Source organism: Microtus pennsylvanicus, chromosome 9 (genome assembly GCF_037038515.1).
Source record: "Microtus pennsylvanicus isolate mMicPen1 chromosome 9, mMicPen1.hap1, whole genome shotgun sequence".
Lineage (NCBI taxonomy): Eukaryota > Metazoa > Chordata > Mammalia > Rodentia > Cricetidae > Microtus > Microtus pennsylvanicus.
Window position 1 is genome coordinate 13,208,363 of NC_134587.1, and position 14,049 is coordinate 13,222,411.

General features: G+C 43.0%; 1 protein-coding gene across 1 annotated transcript in view; it reads left to right on the top strand.

Annotated features, from left to right (window-relative positions):
* Lrp2 (LDL receptor related protein 2) overlaps positions 1 to 14,049 on the top strand; it is a 123,914-nt gene that overhangs the window by 58,656 nt on the left and 51,209 nt on the right. Inside the window, exons 18-31 of the mRNA XM_075984402.1 lie at positions 11 to 136; positions 689 to 819; positions 1,878 to 2,015; positions 2,239 to 2,520; positions 3,580 to 3,822; positions 4,695 to 4,814; positions 4,898 to 5,014; positions 6,139 to 6,516; positions 7,548 to 7,796; positions 9,007 to 9,218; positions 10,073 to 10,257; positions 10,814 to 11,042; positions 11,568 to 11,745; positions 12,687 to 12,815. Coding sequence (XP_075840517.1) covers positions 11 to 136; positions 689 to 819; positions 1,878 to 2,015; positions 2,239 to 2,520; positions 3,580 to 3,822; positions 4,695 to 4,814; positions 4,898 to 5,014; positions 6,139 to 6,516; positions 7,548 to 7,796; positions 9,007 to 9,218; positions 10,073 to 10,257; positions 10,814 to 11,042; positions 11,568 to 11,745; positions 12,687 to 12,815 — 2,717 coding nt within the window. The remainder of the gene's footprint in view (positions 1 to 10; positions 137 to 688; positions 820 to 1,877; positions 2,016 to 2,238; positions 2,521 to 3,579; positions 3,823 to 4,694; positions 4,815 to 4,897; positions 5,015 to 6,138; positions 6,517 to 7,547; positions 7,797 to 9,006; positions 9,219 to 10,072; positions 10,258 to 10,813; positions 11,043 to 11,567; positions 11,746 to 12,686; positions 12,816 to 14,049) is intronic.

Below are 14,049 nucleotides of genomic sequence, written 5' to 3' on the forward strand. Positions count from 1 at the left end.
CACTTTCTAGGTTTATATTCATTAGTACTTGGCAACGTCCTGCTAAAATCATGAGAGCATGGAGTGATGGGTCTCGCCTAATGTCTATAGTCAACACTACTCTGGGGTTGCCCAATGGTTTGGCCATCGACTGGAGGTGAGTACGAACAGATTCTATCTGTATTTTCATCACTGAAGGCACGGAGGGCAACACGCATAACAGTTCCAGTATGCTGGACACAGGGTGGCACACAGGACATGAGCACCGAATGCCTGAGACCAATCAGTGATGGATGCTAAATGATGCAGACTCCAAACGCAATTGGTTAGCTGCTGGTGGGATAAATATTCTGAAATTTCTACAAACAGCAGAAGGACAGGCTTAAGATAGATGAAGCTCCAAACTGTATTAGAGCTGATGAAATGTAGCTAGCTTGTGTTTAACTTCTTGTAGAGACATCTTAAGGATAGGAAGGAGTTAATCAACAAGGGAATTAATGAATACTGTTAATCAACCAGTCCCTATTTGCTGACATATGCTTTGGGGGTCCTCAAGGAATAAGACAGATTTCAAGTTTACTGTGTTTGTGGGAAGCAGACAACTTAATTTTTTAGGAGACATATTTGAAAGTGAACCACCTCAGTGTTTCTCAGTATTCAGGACACTCTGCTCGTGTCTAGGTATTAGATAACATTTTCCTTCTTTTAGTGCTTCAAGACTGTATTGGGTAGATGCCTTTTTTGATAAAATCGAGCACAGCACCTTCGATGGTTTAGACAGAAAAAGACTGGACTCTGTAGCTCAGATGACATATCCATTCGGACTCACCGTTTTTAAAGGTATGTTTTGAAGCAATAAAAGGTACGCTATGCTTTTACTTGGAATTTAAAATTAGGCTACTAAATGCAGAAAAACAGTTTGGTTTGTTGGAAAGCCCTGTGTGTGAGCCACTTGTGTCCTTGTGGAGACATTCTCGCTCAAATACTTAGCATCTGACTAGGGCTAGTCATACTGAATGTTCTGTTCCGCTGTCTATCCCTGCAGTGTGTGACATTTTTAAAATATTTTAAAAATGCTCTGAAATTTTTGAGATGACTCTGACTTTCAAGTATCGTCAGACACATGGTATTTGCTAGAACACAGGAACATTTTACCATGTTAGTTATGGTCTTTGTATATAGCCTAGACCTACTCCAAAAAACCTTTGATCTTAGTCTCAGAAATACATGAATGTCATCATGCCAAGTGTGGACAAATACCAAATAGGAATCTGGTACAGAAACTTCTTTTATTTCGCAGCACGATGCAAATCATTAATCCTTTAGTGAAAGACTAGCTAGCTATACAGAACTTATCTTTTTTAAATACAATGAGATACTTTGCTGAATGGCGGGACTAAAGTTTACAATAAAGGGAGATAAGATTTGGTGGCGTCAATGACCCACTAGTGTGGATCTCAGATAAAGAGGCTTGATTTGATAGGGCTGACATTGTAAGCATGTTATGGTCTTGCATGGATTGCATCGCTACAGTCCTAAACTATTAAGATCGTGTAGGCATTTGCACAGCTGTTGATATTTTACTCAAACACACACCTGTTTGGGGGATGAGATTTGTACTTTATCCTCATGCAGACCCAGGCTACAGGAGATGGTGTGCTCTTCTTTCTTTCCACAGTTAACTATCTATACTCACTCTTAAGATTCTTTATGTTCATTTTTATCCATGGAGGTTTAATCCTAATTACTACTAATGCCATTATGTATCTACCTCAGTGTGAACAATGACATCAAGAAGAAATGGCTACAGATGGGTTCTCGGACTGTTGCGTTCTTATACGCACATGGCTCTTTCCTCAAACTGTGCCTGCACTAATCATTCTGTCTTTCTTCTTCAGATAATTTGTATTTAACAGACTGGAGACTGGGCGCTATTATCCGAGTCAGGAAATCGGATGGTGGCGATATGGCAATTATTCGAAGTGGCATCAGCAGCTTGATGCAAGTGAAAGCATACGATGCGGACCTGCAGACTGGTGAGGGCACTGCCAAGTTTCCCCGCTAGGGGCACAGTTATCTGACTCGATGCTCCTTTAACTATTTTGTCAACATAGTGCTGTATTCCCATAGCTTGGTTTCTTGGAAATACACATCCCAATATTTGATGAAATGCTGTCTTTGGCAGGCCGATTTCCAACGTTGTACCGTGGGGTCTGGAATGGCTTTGCTTGGACAAATCTAGTTGTTTTGCATTTTCAGGGTCTAACTACTGCAGCCAGCCCACCCATCCCAACGGGGACTGCAGCCACTTCTGCTACCCAGCACCCAACTTCCAGAGGGTGTGTGGCTGCCCCTATGGGATGAAGCTTCAGAGCGATCAAAGGACATGTGAAGGCGACCCCATCGGTGAGCCACCCACAGAGCAGTGTGGCTTCTTCTCTTTTGCCTGCGACAATGGCAAGTGTGTGCCCGATTTCTTCCGCTGTGACGGCGTGGATGACTGTCATGATGGCAGCGATGAACATCAGTGTGCTGCCTTTAGTAAGTATCGGCGTGCTGGAATAGAGCACAGGCGTGGTCGTAAAAGCAATAATAAAACATGGGCTGTGTGCATGGGAAAATACCACTGTGGCATTTTAGAATAAGCATGATTTATAGGTAAAGTTACAGGTGGATTTGATTATTGTCAATTGACATTAGTTCTTTGGACCAATGTAGTCAGTTGTTCAAAACGTCAAACCAGAGCTGAGGATAGGACTCAAATGTAGTGAAATTTTTTTAGCACAAACAGGGCCCCAGGTTTGCTCACTGGCACTGGAGAGAATAGTATCACAGTATCATAGGTACTTGCAACTGTAGCCTTAGAAAACATTATGTCCTGTGTATTTTATCCCCCTTTTTGGAGTGAAATGAATCGGAGTATAATGAGTCTCTAGGTTGTATTCTAGTCCATGATATTTCAGTCCTAAATACCATTGCAGAAGGACCCAACAGCAAGGCCCCAAATAATGGAGACTTAGTATTAATTACGAATTAATTATAAATAACCAAATCATAACTAATGATTAATGATCAATTATTAAATGTTAGGCTTGTTATCAGCTAGCTCTTATGATAGCTTAAGTTAACCTGTTTACCTCATCTGTGTATCCTGCTTTCCTGCTTCTTTCTCATCTCTTCATCCCGGTGTCCCTGCTTCTCTCTGTCCTTCTTCCCAGCATCATCTGTGCCTAGCTATTGACCATTCAGCATTTTTTATAAAAGCAATCAGAGTGACACTTCTTTAAAAATATTATTCCACAAACACCCAAGTATCCCATTAGAAAATGAAGACAACTGAGATCTTTTAGTGGCAAAGAAGGGTTCTTTGAAAAGCTGTACATTTTCCTGAGGTTGTTGCAGGAAGAAGGCAAATACAAGATTATACCAACTCAAAGTCTAATTTAAGATAACTCTATCTACATCATAATATGCTATGTTTGGTACTCAACAAACCAGAACTTCTTGCCCATTTCTTCTTACTTTGTGTAATGCTGTATTGAAAGATGACTTGGTCGCTGCAAGAACAACTGGTCTTGACCCCTTCGTGGCTGTTTGCAGATAATTCTTGTTCGCCCTTGGCTTTCACCTGCGCACGTGGTGGACAGTGCATTCCTAGCCAGTGGCGCTGTGACCAACACAATGACTGTTTAGATGGCAGTGACGAGCAGAACTGCCCCACGAGGCCAACGTCTACCTGCCCATCCACCTCCTTCACCTGTGACAATCACCTGTGCATCCCCAGAGACTGGGTCTGTGACACGGACAATGACTGCTCTGATGGATCCGACGAAAGGAACTGTGGTGAGTTTTGAGCTGCATGCTCTGGGTCGCTGAGCCTCGAATGGTTTGAATAACCAATAGGCTTTCAATTCTTCTTCTAAGACCCTTTCTGTATCTGATACAGGCTGGATGCGTCTTCTATAGGGACTGAATCTTATCAAAGCATAACACATGTGTTTGACATCCAGATACACAGACAAGCCTGAACCAGATGTGGTGGTCTACATCTGTAGACTATGGGGGAAGCAAGAGACATTGTCCCATGAATAAAGGGTAGAGAGAGAAGGATTTCACTCAACAGAAGATGACATCAACCTTTGGCTATCACATGCAAGAGTGTGCTGTCTAACATGCATATATAATCATATATGCATGTATATATATGCATATATATACACACATACACACATCACATTTAATACAGAATATAGACATAGTCCCCCTTTTTATTTCACCTGTTATTATTATTGTAATTAGTAATAATAGTTCAAGATGGAGCAGAGTTCTCAAACTAAATTCTTGTATTGGTTGCAGGATTAGGTGATTCACTTTCCTCTTGGAGGAGCCTGGCCCTTTGAAATCTTGCCCCCTAGGAACCTGTGATTTTCATGCATTTTATGCAGTGGATTGGGCAGCCTGCACACCTGTCACCAGCATTGTTGCATGCTAGCATGCAGGTTGCTCAGAATTGGTAGATTCACAGAGATATGGCTAGGCACTTGGTGCTTCTGTGATCATTGTTTTCTGTTTTCCAAGATTGGCTCTGCCCTGGAGTCGTCTTATTCCAAATCCTCATTTTGAGTTTTACTGTGCTGGCTTCGACATTATGGCTGAGCTGAGCACAGAGAACTGAGAAGTTAACAGAACTTGGCTTTGTTTTCGTATGTCCTTAGGAGCTTCAGCGACGTGCCAACCTACACAGTTCCGCTGCCCCGACCACCGATGCATCAGCCCGACGTACGTCTGTGATGGGGATAAGGACTGTGTGGACGGCTCTGATGAGGCGGGCTGTGGTGAGTAGATGGCTTCAGTCTTTCCTTACGGTGTTCTCAGTTTACCTTGGAGTTACCTTCAAACCCCTTTTCCCCTTTTCTAGTGTTAAACTGCACGAGCTCGCAATTCAGATGCGCTGACGGGAGCGCGTGCATTGGCAGCCGATTTCGTTGTGATGGTGTTGTTGATTGCAAGGACAACTCTGACGAGGCAGGCTGTCGTAAGTACCACATGCACGGTGTATATATACAAGGAGATCCTTTATTTTAGTATTGGACATTGCTGTTTAGTTCTTTTTAATTCAGACAAGCTGGGGGAAGACATAAAGCACAAAGTCTTCACGAGTCAATGGGTAATAGTACCCAATAATGATTTGTAGATAGGCAGCCAATGTTATACAAATGTATACTGAAAATAATTAATTTCTTAGGTTTTTTTTTTACATTTTTTACAATCGTAGGACATTCACCAATGTGGTTTTTAAAATTATGTTTATTTGTTTGTGTGTACGTGGGTGCGCATGCCCCCATACACATGTGGAAGACAGTTCTCATTTTCCACTATGTAAATCTTACATAGACCTTAGCTGTTTTGCCAGCCCCATCTGAATGCAGTTTCATTTAAATCTCAATTGGAAAGGCAAATTATGGAATAGAAATGGTATGGAATTGTGGAATTGACTCAAGGTCATTAAAGCCAGGCAGATAGCCTTAGAAATGCCTTAGTCACCCTTCTGTGGAGGGTTCGAAGCAAAGTCTTCTAATCCCAGGATAGAGGCAAGTCTGATGGACTCTGTTGATTGGAGCGTTGGGACTAAAGGCATGTGCTACCACACCTGGCAGGGTTTCTCTGGGTAACAGCTCTGGTTGTCCTGAAACTCACTCTGTAGACCAGGCTGGGCTTGAGAGATTCACCTGCCTCTGCCTCCTGAGTGCTGGGATTAAAGGTGTGCACCACCACCACCTGGTGGACCCTGTTCTTTCTATATTCACAGACATGAAATAGATTTTATTTGTAATACGTTCTACTTAAGGTAACACAGAGAAACCCTGTCTCACTCAAAACTAAACCAAAAAACAACCCCTAAACCACAGAGATCTTGAAACATCTGCTCGGTGGCATTTAGACAATCCCAAAGAATCAGAAGCAAGTCCACACATAAATATTTCTATGTACCATAATGTGCAAGAACATTTGATATCATTTTAGCCTTTAGTATTGGTTCTGTCTTACTCATTACTATAAACTCCCCATTTGTCCAGAATAATTTCCTCTGTAGCTATATGACATTGCATTTACAAACCCAAGTGCATCACCATCCATATATGCCTTTGTTTCTCCTAGCAACCAGGCCTCCCGGTATGTGCCACCCAGATGAGTTTCAGTGCCAAGGCGATGGCACCTGCATCCCCAACACCTGGGAGTGTGATAAACATCCCGATTGTGTCGACGGCTCCGACGAGCACAATGGCTGCGTCCCGAAGACCTGCCCCCCAACTCACTTCCTCTGTGACAATGGAAACTGCATCTTCCGACCGTGGACCTGTGACGGGGACAATGACTGCAGGGATATGAGCGATGAGAAGAACTGCCCTCCCGAGTCTTTTCGCTGTCCCTTTTGGCAGTGGCAGTGCCCGGGCCACAATACCTGTGTCAATCTGAATGTCCTCTGTAACGGCGTCTCGGACTGCCCGAATGGGACCGACGAGTCCCCACTTTGCAGTAAGTTTTCCTGATCACATGTGACTGCCAGAAATGAATTCTGAACAGTCCTGCTGTAACCTCGCACTGTCACAGTCCCCATATCGCAGTTTGGGAAGGGATTTTAGTTCCTCTGTACCATCATATCCCTGATAATTTAGTTCCAATAAATCATGGCTGCATCGTACTTCTCATTAAGTCCTTTGCTCTTGTGTCTGTGGTTCTCCCCCCTTTTTTATGTCATTGTTTAGAAATAAACGAGACTAAATGAGGAAATCACATCAAATTAACTCTCTTAGTAATGTGCTTATGAACTTTTCTAACTTGAGAATTGTCTAATTTTAATCATATAACAACCAAAATCTGTGTGTGGCGGGGATTGTGTTTCTGTGATTAAAATGCTCTGCTTGGCATGTGATCCTAATTACTGTCCCTTCTCTTTCCTCTTTGATTAACGCTCACTCTCAGATGAACCACAGCAGGTATGACCGTGAAATACTTCGGACATGTGTCATGTAATTCTGGAGTTGTACTAATTACTGTGCCTCCCACCCCCACCCCCCCCGCTACTGCACGTCCTGTGTCACAACTCAACCTGTCCCGTTGTGCTGCTCATGGCCATGGAGGATATCTTCATACCCAGGCACATGCCCTGGCTTTGGGCAGGCTCAGCCATTTTCATGTTGGCCCTGAGAGTAAAAAAATGATGGTGTGTCAGTCAGTTTATGTCTTCTCCACGTCTAGCTTTTTCTGTGACACCTTTAAGACCTATTGTTCCATTTCTAGTTAGGTTGGTGAATCCTAGAGAGTATTTAGATTTCTTTGTCCGCTTCATCAAGGACGGTTGGGTTTCTTGACGTCAGCTGTGTTTTCTCACAGCACTAAATACCGGAGGGTGGTCGTAGAGTTTAGTTCCAATGGATAATATATTCTCAGACACTATACCGATTATCCAAGAGAATGTGGATCTTAATAACTCTTATTAAGTCTGGCATGGGATTGCTTCAGAGTGAGTCAAAAAAAACCCTCTTTCCCATGATTCTTTATTCTAGATCAAGACAGTTGCATACACTCCAATGGTGGTTGTACTCATCAGTGCATGCAAGGGCCCTTTGGAGCCACATGCATATGTCCCTCAGGATACCAGCTTGCCAACGATTCTAAGACCTGTGAAGACGTGAACGAATGTGATACTCTAGGCTTTTGCAGCCAGCAATGTGTCAACATGCGAGGTTCCTTCCGGTGCTCATGTGATGCAGAATACACACTGGAAAGTGATGGGCGGACTTGCAAAGTCACAGGTAATCATCAAGCTTACAGGTGAACCACAGGTGAGAGCCTCTCACAGGTGAACCACCTCCAGGAAATTTGAGAGTATAAGCATTTGTCAAGGTTGACCAGCAGTCAGCCTGACTAGTCTCCTTGCCAATTTATGTAATGCCTTGCGACCTATATAATAATAGGTATGAGAATATTGATCCAGCTGCTTTCAAAGTGGTTCAACAGAGGAGGATTTAAAAGTTCCTTTATTACCAGTCACAGTGGTATGGCTGTTATCCTAGCCCTTAGGAGGTAGGATCAGGTCAGCTGGGGCTTCATAATGAGTTCAAGGCTCTGCTTCAAAAATACCAACGTGAAAAAGGAGGGAACCTTTCTTTCCAAGTAGGCTGGATGAGAGTGGTCCAAGGGACAGACTGATTCGTAACATCATGAAGTTACCATTCACGATCCTTTGAAAGCAGACTAGGAAAACAGTCTTCCTTTAAGGATGTAACCTGGTGGTCAGAACTCAGTCATTTGGTTACCACAGCTACGGTGGCGTCAGATACCTATCTCTGCTTGAGTAGCCTAGGCCAACCTAACGTGGTATGATGTATTACTAAAAAGACAAGGGAGCTGGGCGGTGGTGGCTCACGCCTTTAATTCCAGCACTCGGGAGGCAGAGGCAGGCAGATCTCTATGAGTTCGAGGCCAGCCTGGTCTAGAAGAGCTAGTTCCAGGACAGGAACCAAAAACTTCGGAGAAACCCTGTCTCAAAAAAAAAAAAAAAAAAAAAAGACAAGAGGTGGGGGAAAGTAGACGTGTAGAACTCTCTGCTACAACTAAATGTTTGGGGAAAATAAAAGTGCTGAAGACTTGATCATTGCCAAGAATCAATCCCTCTGTGTGCTAAGGTAGATAGCAAAGCCCAAGGAGAACCGTAAGGACAGCTCACTCCAACCTGATAAATACTCAGATGCCCTCTGCAATAATTCAAGAAAGCAAGCTATTTTGGGATACCACTATTATACCAATGAACAATTAAGATTCCCCTGACACAGTTTAGCTTCCGATGAGTTCAGGAGTGTCTAGGATGGCATTTATGGCTGCGGACAGCTTAGAGCTCAAGAATGAAGTGATGAGTTCTTGTGCCTTACTCACCCATTGGATGCTGAAGAGACCCTTGAGTTGTATTTAGTTGTATTTTCCCTTTAGCTCATTAACAGTTTGTTTTTTTCTTTTCCCCAACAGCCCCTGAAAGCCTGTTGTTAGTTGTAGCAAGCCGTGACAAAATCATTGTGGACAACATCACAGCCCACACACACAACATCTACTCACTGGTCCAGAATGTCTCCTTCGTGGTCGCTATTGATTTTGATTCAGTCACCGGCCGTGTCTTCTGGTCCGACTTACAGCAGGGCAAAACCTGGAGTGCCTTTCAAAATGGAACAGACCAGAGAGTAGTAAGTGCCCTTCCCTACTGACTGCTCCTCACCAAGAGAAGGTCCTACCCTCCCTTATCCTCGGGCAACGCATCCTCTGCAAGAGGTCTGGATGTTCCTAACTTCAGGGCTGCGGGGCTGCTCTCCAGGCCTCTCCACGATTTTGATTTCTCTACCACGTGATGCAGATTCTTTGTGAATCTTTCCTAAGAGGAGCAGAGGGGAGCACAAGAGCGTAAACTTTTCAACCCATCTCCCTCAATTTGTTTGATTGGAGTTTATCTGACTCGTATGTGTGGTTGCCAAAAGAGGCCAGGAGCAGATGACTAATCCCTAGTTGTGAGCAGTCTTGTGGGTGCTGGGAACAAAACTAAAGTCCTCTGCAAGACTAAGTGATTGAACCATCTATCTCTGAGTTTGTTTCTTGACCCCTGACAGTCACAATTTTTTTTGTGAACACTGCATGTCTTTACACATTGGTAGAGTTCTTAGCAAATGCGGAAGCTTTTAAAATCAAAATGAGACCACTCACTAATACATCTGCCTTGCATTATTTAAGGTATGAATGTCTTATACTTACCTGAAAATACTGTTGGCTTACTGGGTAGCTACATTGTTATATTCCTTATTCTAGATTTCCATATAATTTCTTTTCTTCTTCTCCTTCTCTCCTCTTCCTCCTTATTCTTTGATACAGAGTTTCTCTATAGCTTTGGAGTCAGTCCTGGAATTTGTTCTGTAGACAGGCTGGCCTCAAACTCACAGAGGTCTATCTGCCTGTCTCTGTGTCCTGAGTACTGGGACTGAAGAAGTGCACCACTACTGCCCGGCTTGATGGTCACATAATTTCTGTTTTCTTCTTCTTTTATCTGTAGGTCCACGACAGCGGCACCTCTGTGACAGAAACGGTTGCAGTTGATTGGATAGGTCGCAATCTTTACTGGACAGACTATGCTCTGGAAACGATTGAAGTCTCTAAAATTGACGGAAGCCATAGGACTGTACTGATTAACACAAATGTCTCAAACCCCAGGGGACTAGCATTAGATCCCAGAATGGGGTAAGAAAGACACTGATTTAGCCCTGCGAGTCTTTACTGAATTCATGTTAGGTTTCTCAGGCATGCAGTAACGGCCTGCAGATGGGTCTCTTGGCTGAGATTTGGAAACAACAAAATGGCTGTTTCTGCTTCATGTTCATGTTATTTTCTTGAGAATCCTGTCAAGCTGGTTAAGGAAGAGACATTGTCTTGATTGGTGTAAAAGAAAGACAGAAATCTTTCCTAGGCTTTATGAAGATTTCCTAGAGTTTATGAAGTTAGAATGTTTTCCACAGGATGCTGAGTTAGAGTTTATGTTTAATATGGTGCTGACTTCCCAGATAGTTATTCCACATTAGGGAAGTTAATGAATCTCTGAAGATAAGGTAAACAAAAAGGACAAAAAAAAAGAACATTTCCATGTCATAAGGTACTGCATGTTTTATGCACATTATTAAAAAAATAGCTAGATGATCTGTGGTCGTCTTGTGACCACAGAGGAAGGCATGACTCATGTGGTGTACAATGTTAAGTGAAAGTTATCTTTCCTGTGGATACGCGTTTCCTCTTTTCACAGGAACCATCTAATGTTCTGGTCTGACTGGGGTCGTCACCCCCGGATTGAGCGAGCCAGCATGGACGGCACCATGCGCACCGTCATCGTCCAGGAAAAGATCTTCTGGCCCTGTGGCTTAACCATTGACTACCCCAACCGACTCGTCTACTTCATGGACGCCTATCTTGATTACATTGAATTTTGCGATTATGATGGGCACAACCGGAAGCAGGTCATTTCAGGTGATTTGGTAAGTTTTCGATTTAGTTCAAACCACAGTAGAAATCAGTAAAAGAGAACTGAGAACAGATTCGCACAATGAGAATAAACAAAAGGAAACCAGATTAGGGAGTACTTAGTGAGGTTAAATCAACCTTCTGTTCTTAGCAAGAAACTCAGTACATTTATCTTAGCCATTAGTCAATGGATGCTAGTCGTTTGCTTATGTATCTTTAAAAATCATGGTGAAATGAAGTTACTAGACTTATATTTTCCCAATGAAGACAGAGCCTGTTGTGTGCTTAATTTTTTTTTATTCAATGAGTTCTGTTTAAGTTTGACAAGTTGGTCAATGCTACGAGGAGTGAGCCTTCGTGCATATTGGGTAATACAGGCCAACAATATAATAGAAATAACCCCGGAACAATTTCCATTTCAAAATGAATGCTCAGTATCATTCCTAGTGCCTACTGTAGGAATTAGAATCTTCAGTATTTAAGCGCCAGACATTCCTTCCCATTTCCGGGTGAGGTCTCACCGTCTGCTTCTCTTCCAGGTTCTCCACCACCCTCACGCTCTGACTCTGTTCGAGGACTCTGTGTACTGGACCGACCGTGGTACTCGGCGGGTGATGAAAGCCAACAAGTGGCACGGGGGCAACCAGTCTGTTGAAATGTACAGCGTTCAGCAGCCTCTTGGGATCGTTGCCATTCATCCCGCAAGGCAACCGTCTTGTAAGTGATACCTGCCTGCCTGGAAATGGCATTTTCTTTTTGCTGCCCACAGTACTCCATGCTTTGTCTGGGCTTCTGCATCATTTTTGCTTTTATTTGCTGCGGGAAGAACAGTCCGTTGTAGGCGACAATACCATATTCTGTATACATAATGTAGCAATTAGCTACTACCTCTGTGACCTTCTTTAGCCGCGAATTGTTGGGACTCATTATGTTACCATCTCCTTGTAGGTGTTCTGCTGTGGCCATCCCAGGTCACCTTCATGCATAGGGTGTTGTGAGGGACAACACTTAATCTTCCCATAATCTCTCCTCAAATCTCTCCAGTGGTGTCTGGCCCTGTTTCTTCTGTGTTTTACATTTACCCTCCTAGACTATATCATGGTCTAGTGGCACAGCAGGCGAGTTCTCAGCTTTGAACCTTGGTACTTTTCTGTTCTGTCTTGAACACCTGTCTTCTTTCCGTCTCTCTCAGAATTGCTGCTTTGAGTCATCTATGGTTTCTTGGAGAAGCTTTCCTTAAGCACCTCTCACAGTGCTCTGACATCCTCACATTCTGAAATTACCACCCACAACATGAGTTACCAGCTCTGTTTCCTTTCTAGAATGCCCACTCCATGTTTAGATAAACTGTGTTTGGGAACTTACAGATGCTTAGTATTTTGGTGAGGAAAAGAATAGATTATCTAGCATGTCATATGTAGAAGAAATAGGATACACACTGAGAGTCCAAATAACGGACACATGCAAAGCTGCCTTCATCTTTCATACAGCAAGGTAGCTTTTAGGTCTGGCAAGTAGACATTGTATTTATATTATAGGATCTAGGGTATATCCTGGTTATAGACTGAACTAGGACCTTGTGAAAGCCAATCTTGTGACTCTGCAGGTGGTTTCCATTCACGCATGCACACACATGCATTCTCTGCTTTCTTCCACAGCTCACAACCCATGTGCCTTTGCTCCCTGCAGTCACCTTTGCCTGCTTTCTGCACAGGACCCTAGATACTATTCTTGTGCTTGTCCTTCAGGATGGAACCTCTCTGATGATTCTGTCAACTGCGTGAGAGGTAAGTGTGCTCTGATCAAGCCTGTCGTAGTTGCGGCTAGACTGTGGGAAACCCTGCACCCAGTTCCGTTATGTTCAGTGGGGTGATAGCGTTAAGCATCTCTATTGCTATACAGGTTCTGTGGACCTGTGCATATGGGTCAACCTTTAACCTTTTCTGCATTTAAAGTAGAATTTATTTTTGATGTTTGTGGTCCGCTTGCACGTTTTCAGGTCCTTTGTTTTATTTATTCTTATACCAAATAATCACTGGTGAGTGAGTGATCTGTCCTGGGTCTCCAGCTTCAGAATCGTTAATGTTATTATCTGATACCCCAGAAATAAGTGCTTTCTGTTAAGAAATATTACAAGTGGCCATTTGAGCAATTTAATCTTAGTTATATTAGTAGGTTGATTGAAGGGTGTGTGGAGTGTTGTGTCAAGTGGTCAAGAGTGCAAAAGGAAAGAGAAATGATTTCTTCAAGGGTGTATATGCATAGAACTCTTGAAAATCATCCTCTATCGCTCAGACATTTAAAAAGTTACTCTGAATCTGTTCACCCCTCACCGAAGAGTGGAAGTACTTTGAAACTGATAGAAATTGCTAGAGAAGTTGAAACAAAATGGTTAGTTGCAACATGTTTCCAAATCTTAGGGAAACCCGGCTTTGAGATGGAAAATAAATACAGGATGGGTTTTTAGGGCATTTATAGTGTTTTCAGGTTCCAGTGTTTGCAGCTGAGGTCCTGAGGATGGTGCCCCGTACAGACCTGTGACACTGTGCACTGATACGCTCATGATGAAAGGTTTTGATGATTGGCAATACTTTTTTCGCTACTTTTCTCAGAGATTTATTACATTACTAATCCTTGGTGACATTGTTTAATTTAATGTGTCCTTGAATCTTTCAGAGAAGATTAATCTGGACATAGATATTTTAGATACAGGGCATTCCTTCACCAAACAAGACTGTCAGCTGATTATTGTAGGGACATCTAATGGCGACAGCAAATAGTATCACTTGTCATTTCACAAATAATTTCACTTGTGGTTTTCCCATGGGCAGGCTTTGGAAGTGGTCACTAGTGTCTCCTGTTGGTTTCTGAAGATGGACTGGGGTGGGATGGTGGGGGTGGTGTTTGCCTGTGTGGGGTCCTGGGTTTAATCTCAGCCATGCAAAACCAAAAACCAAACCAAGTAAGCATCAGTAAACCAAGAGAGGTTAATGGTGGATAGGGTTGCCTGATTGTTTCTTC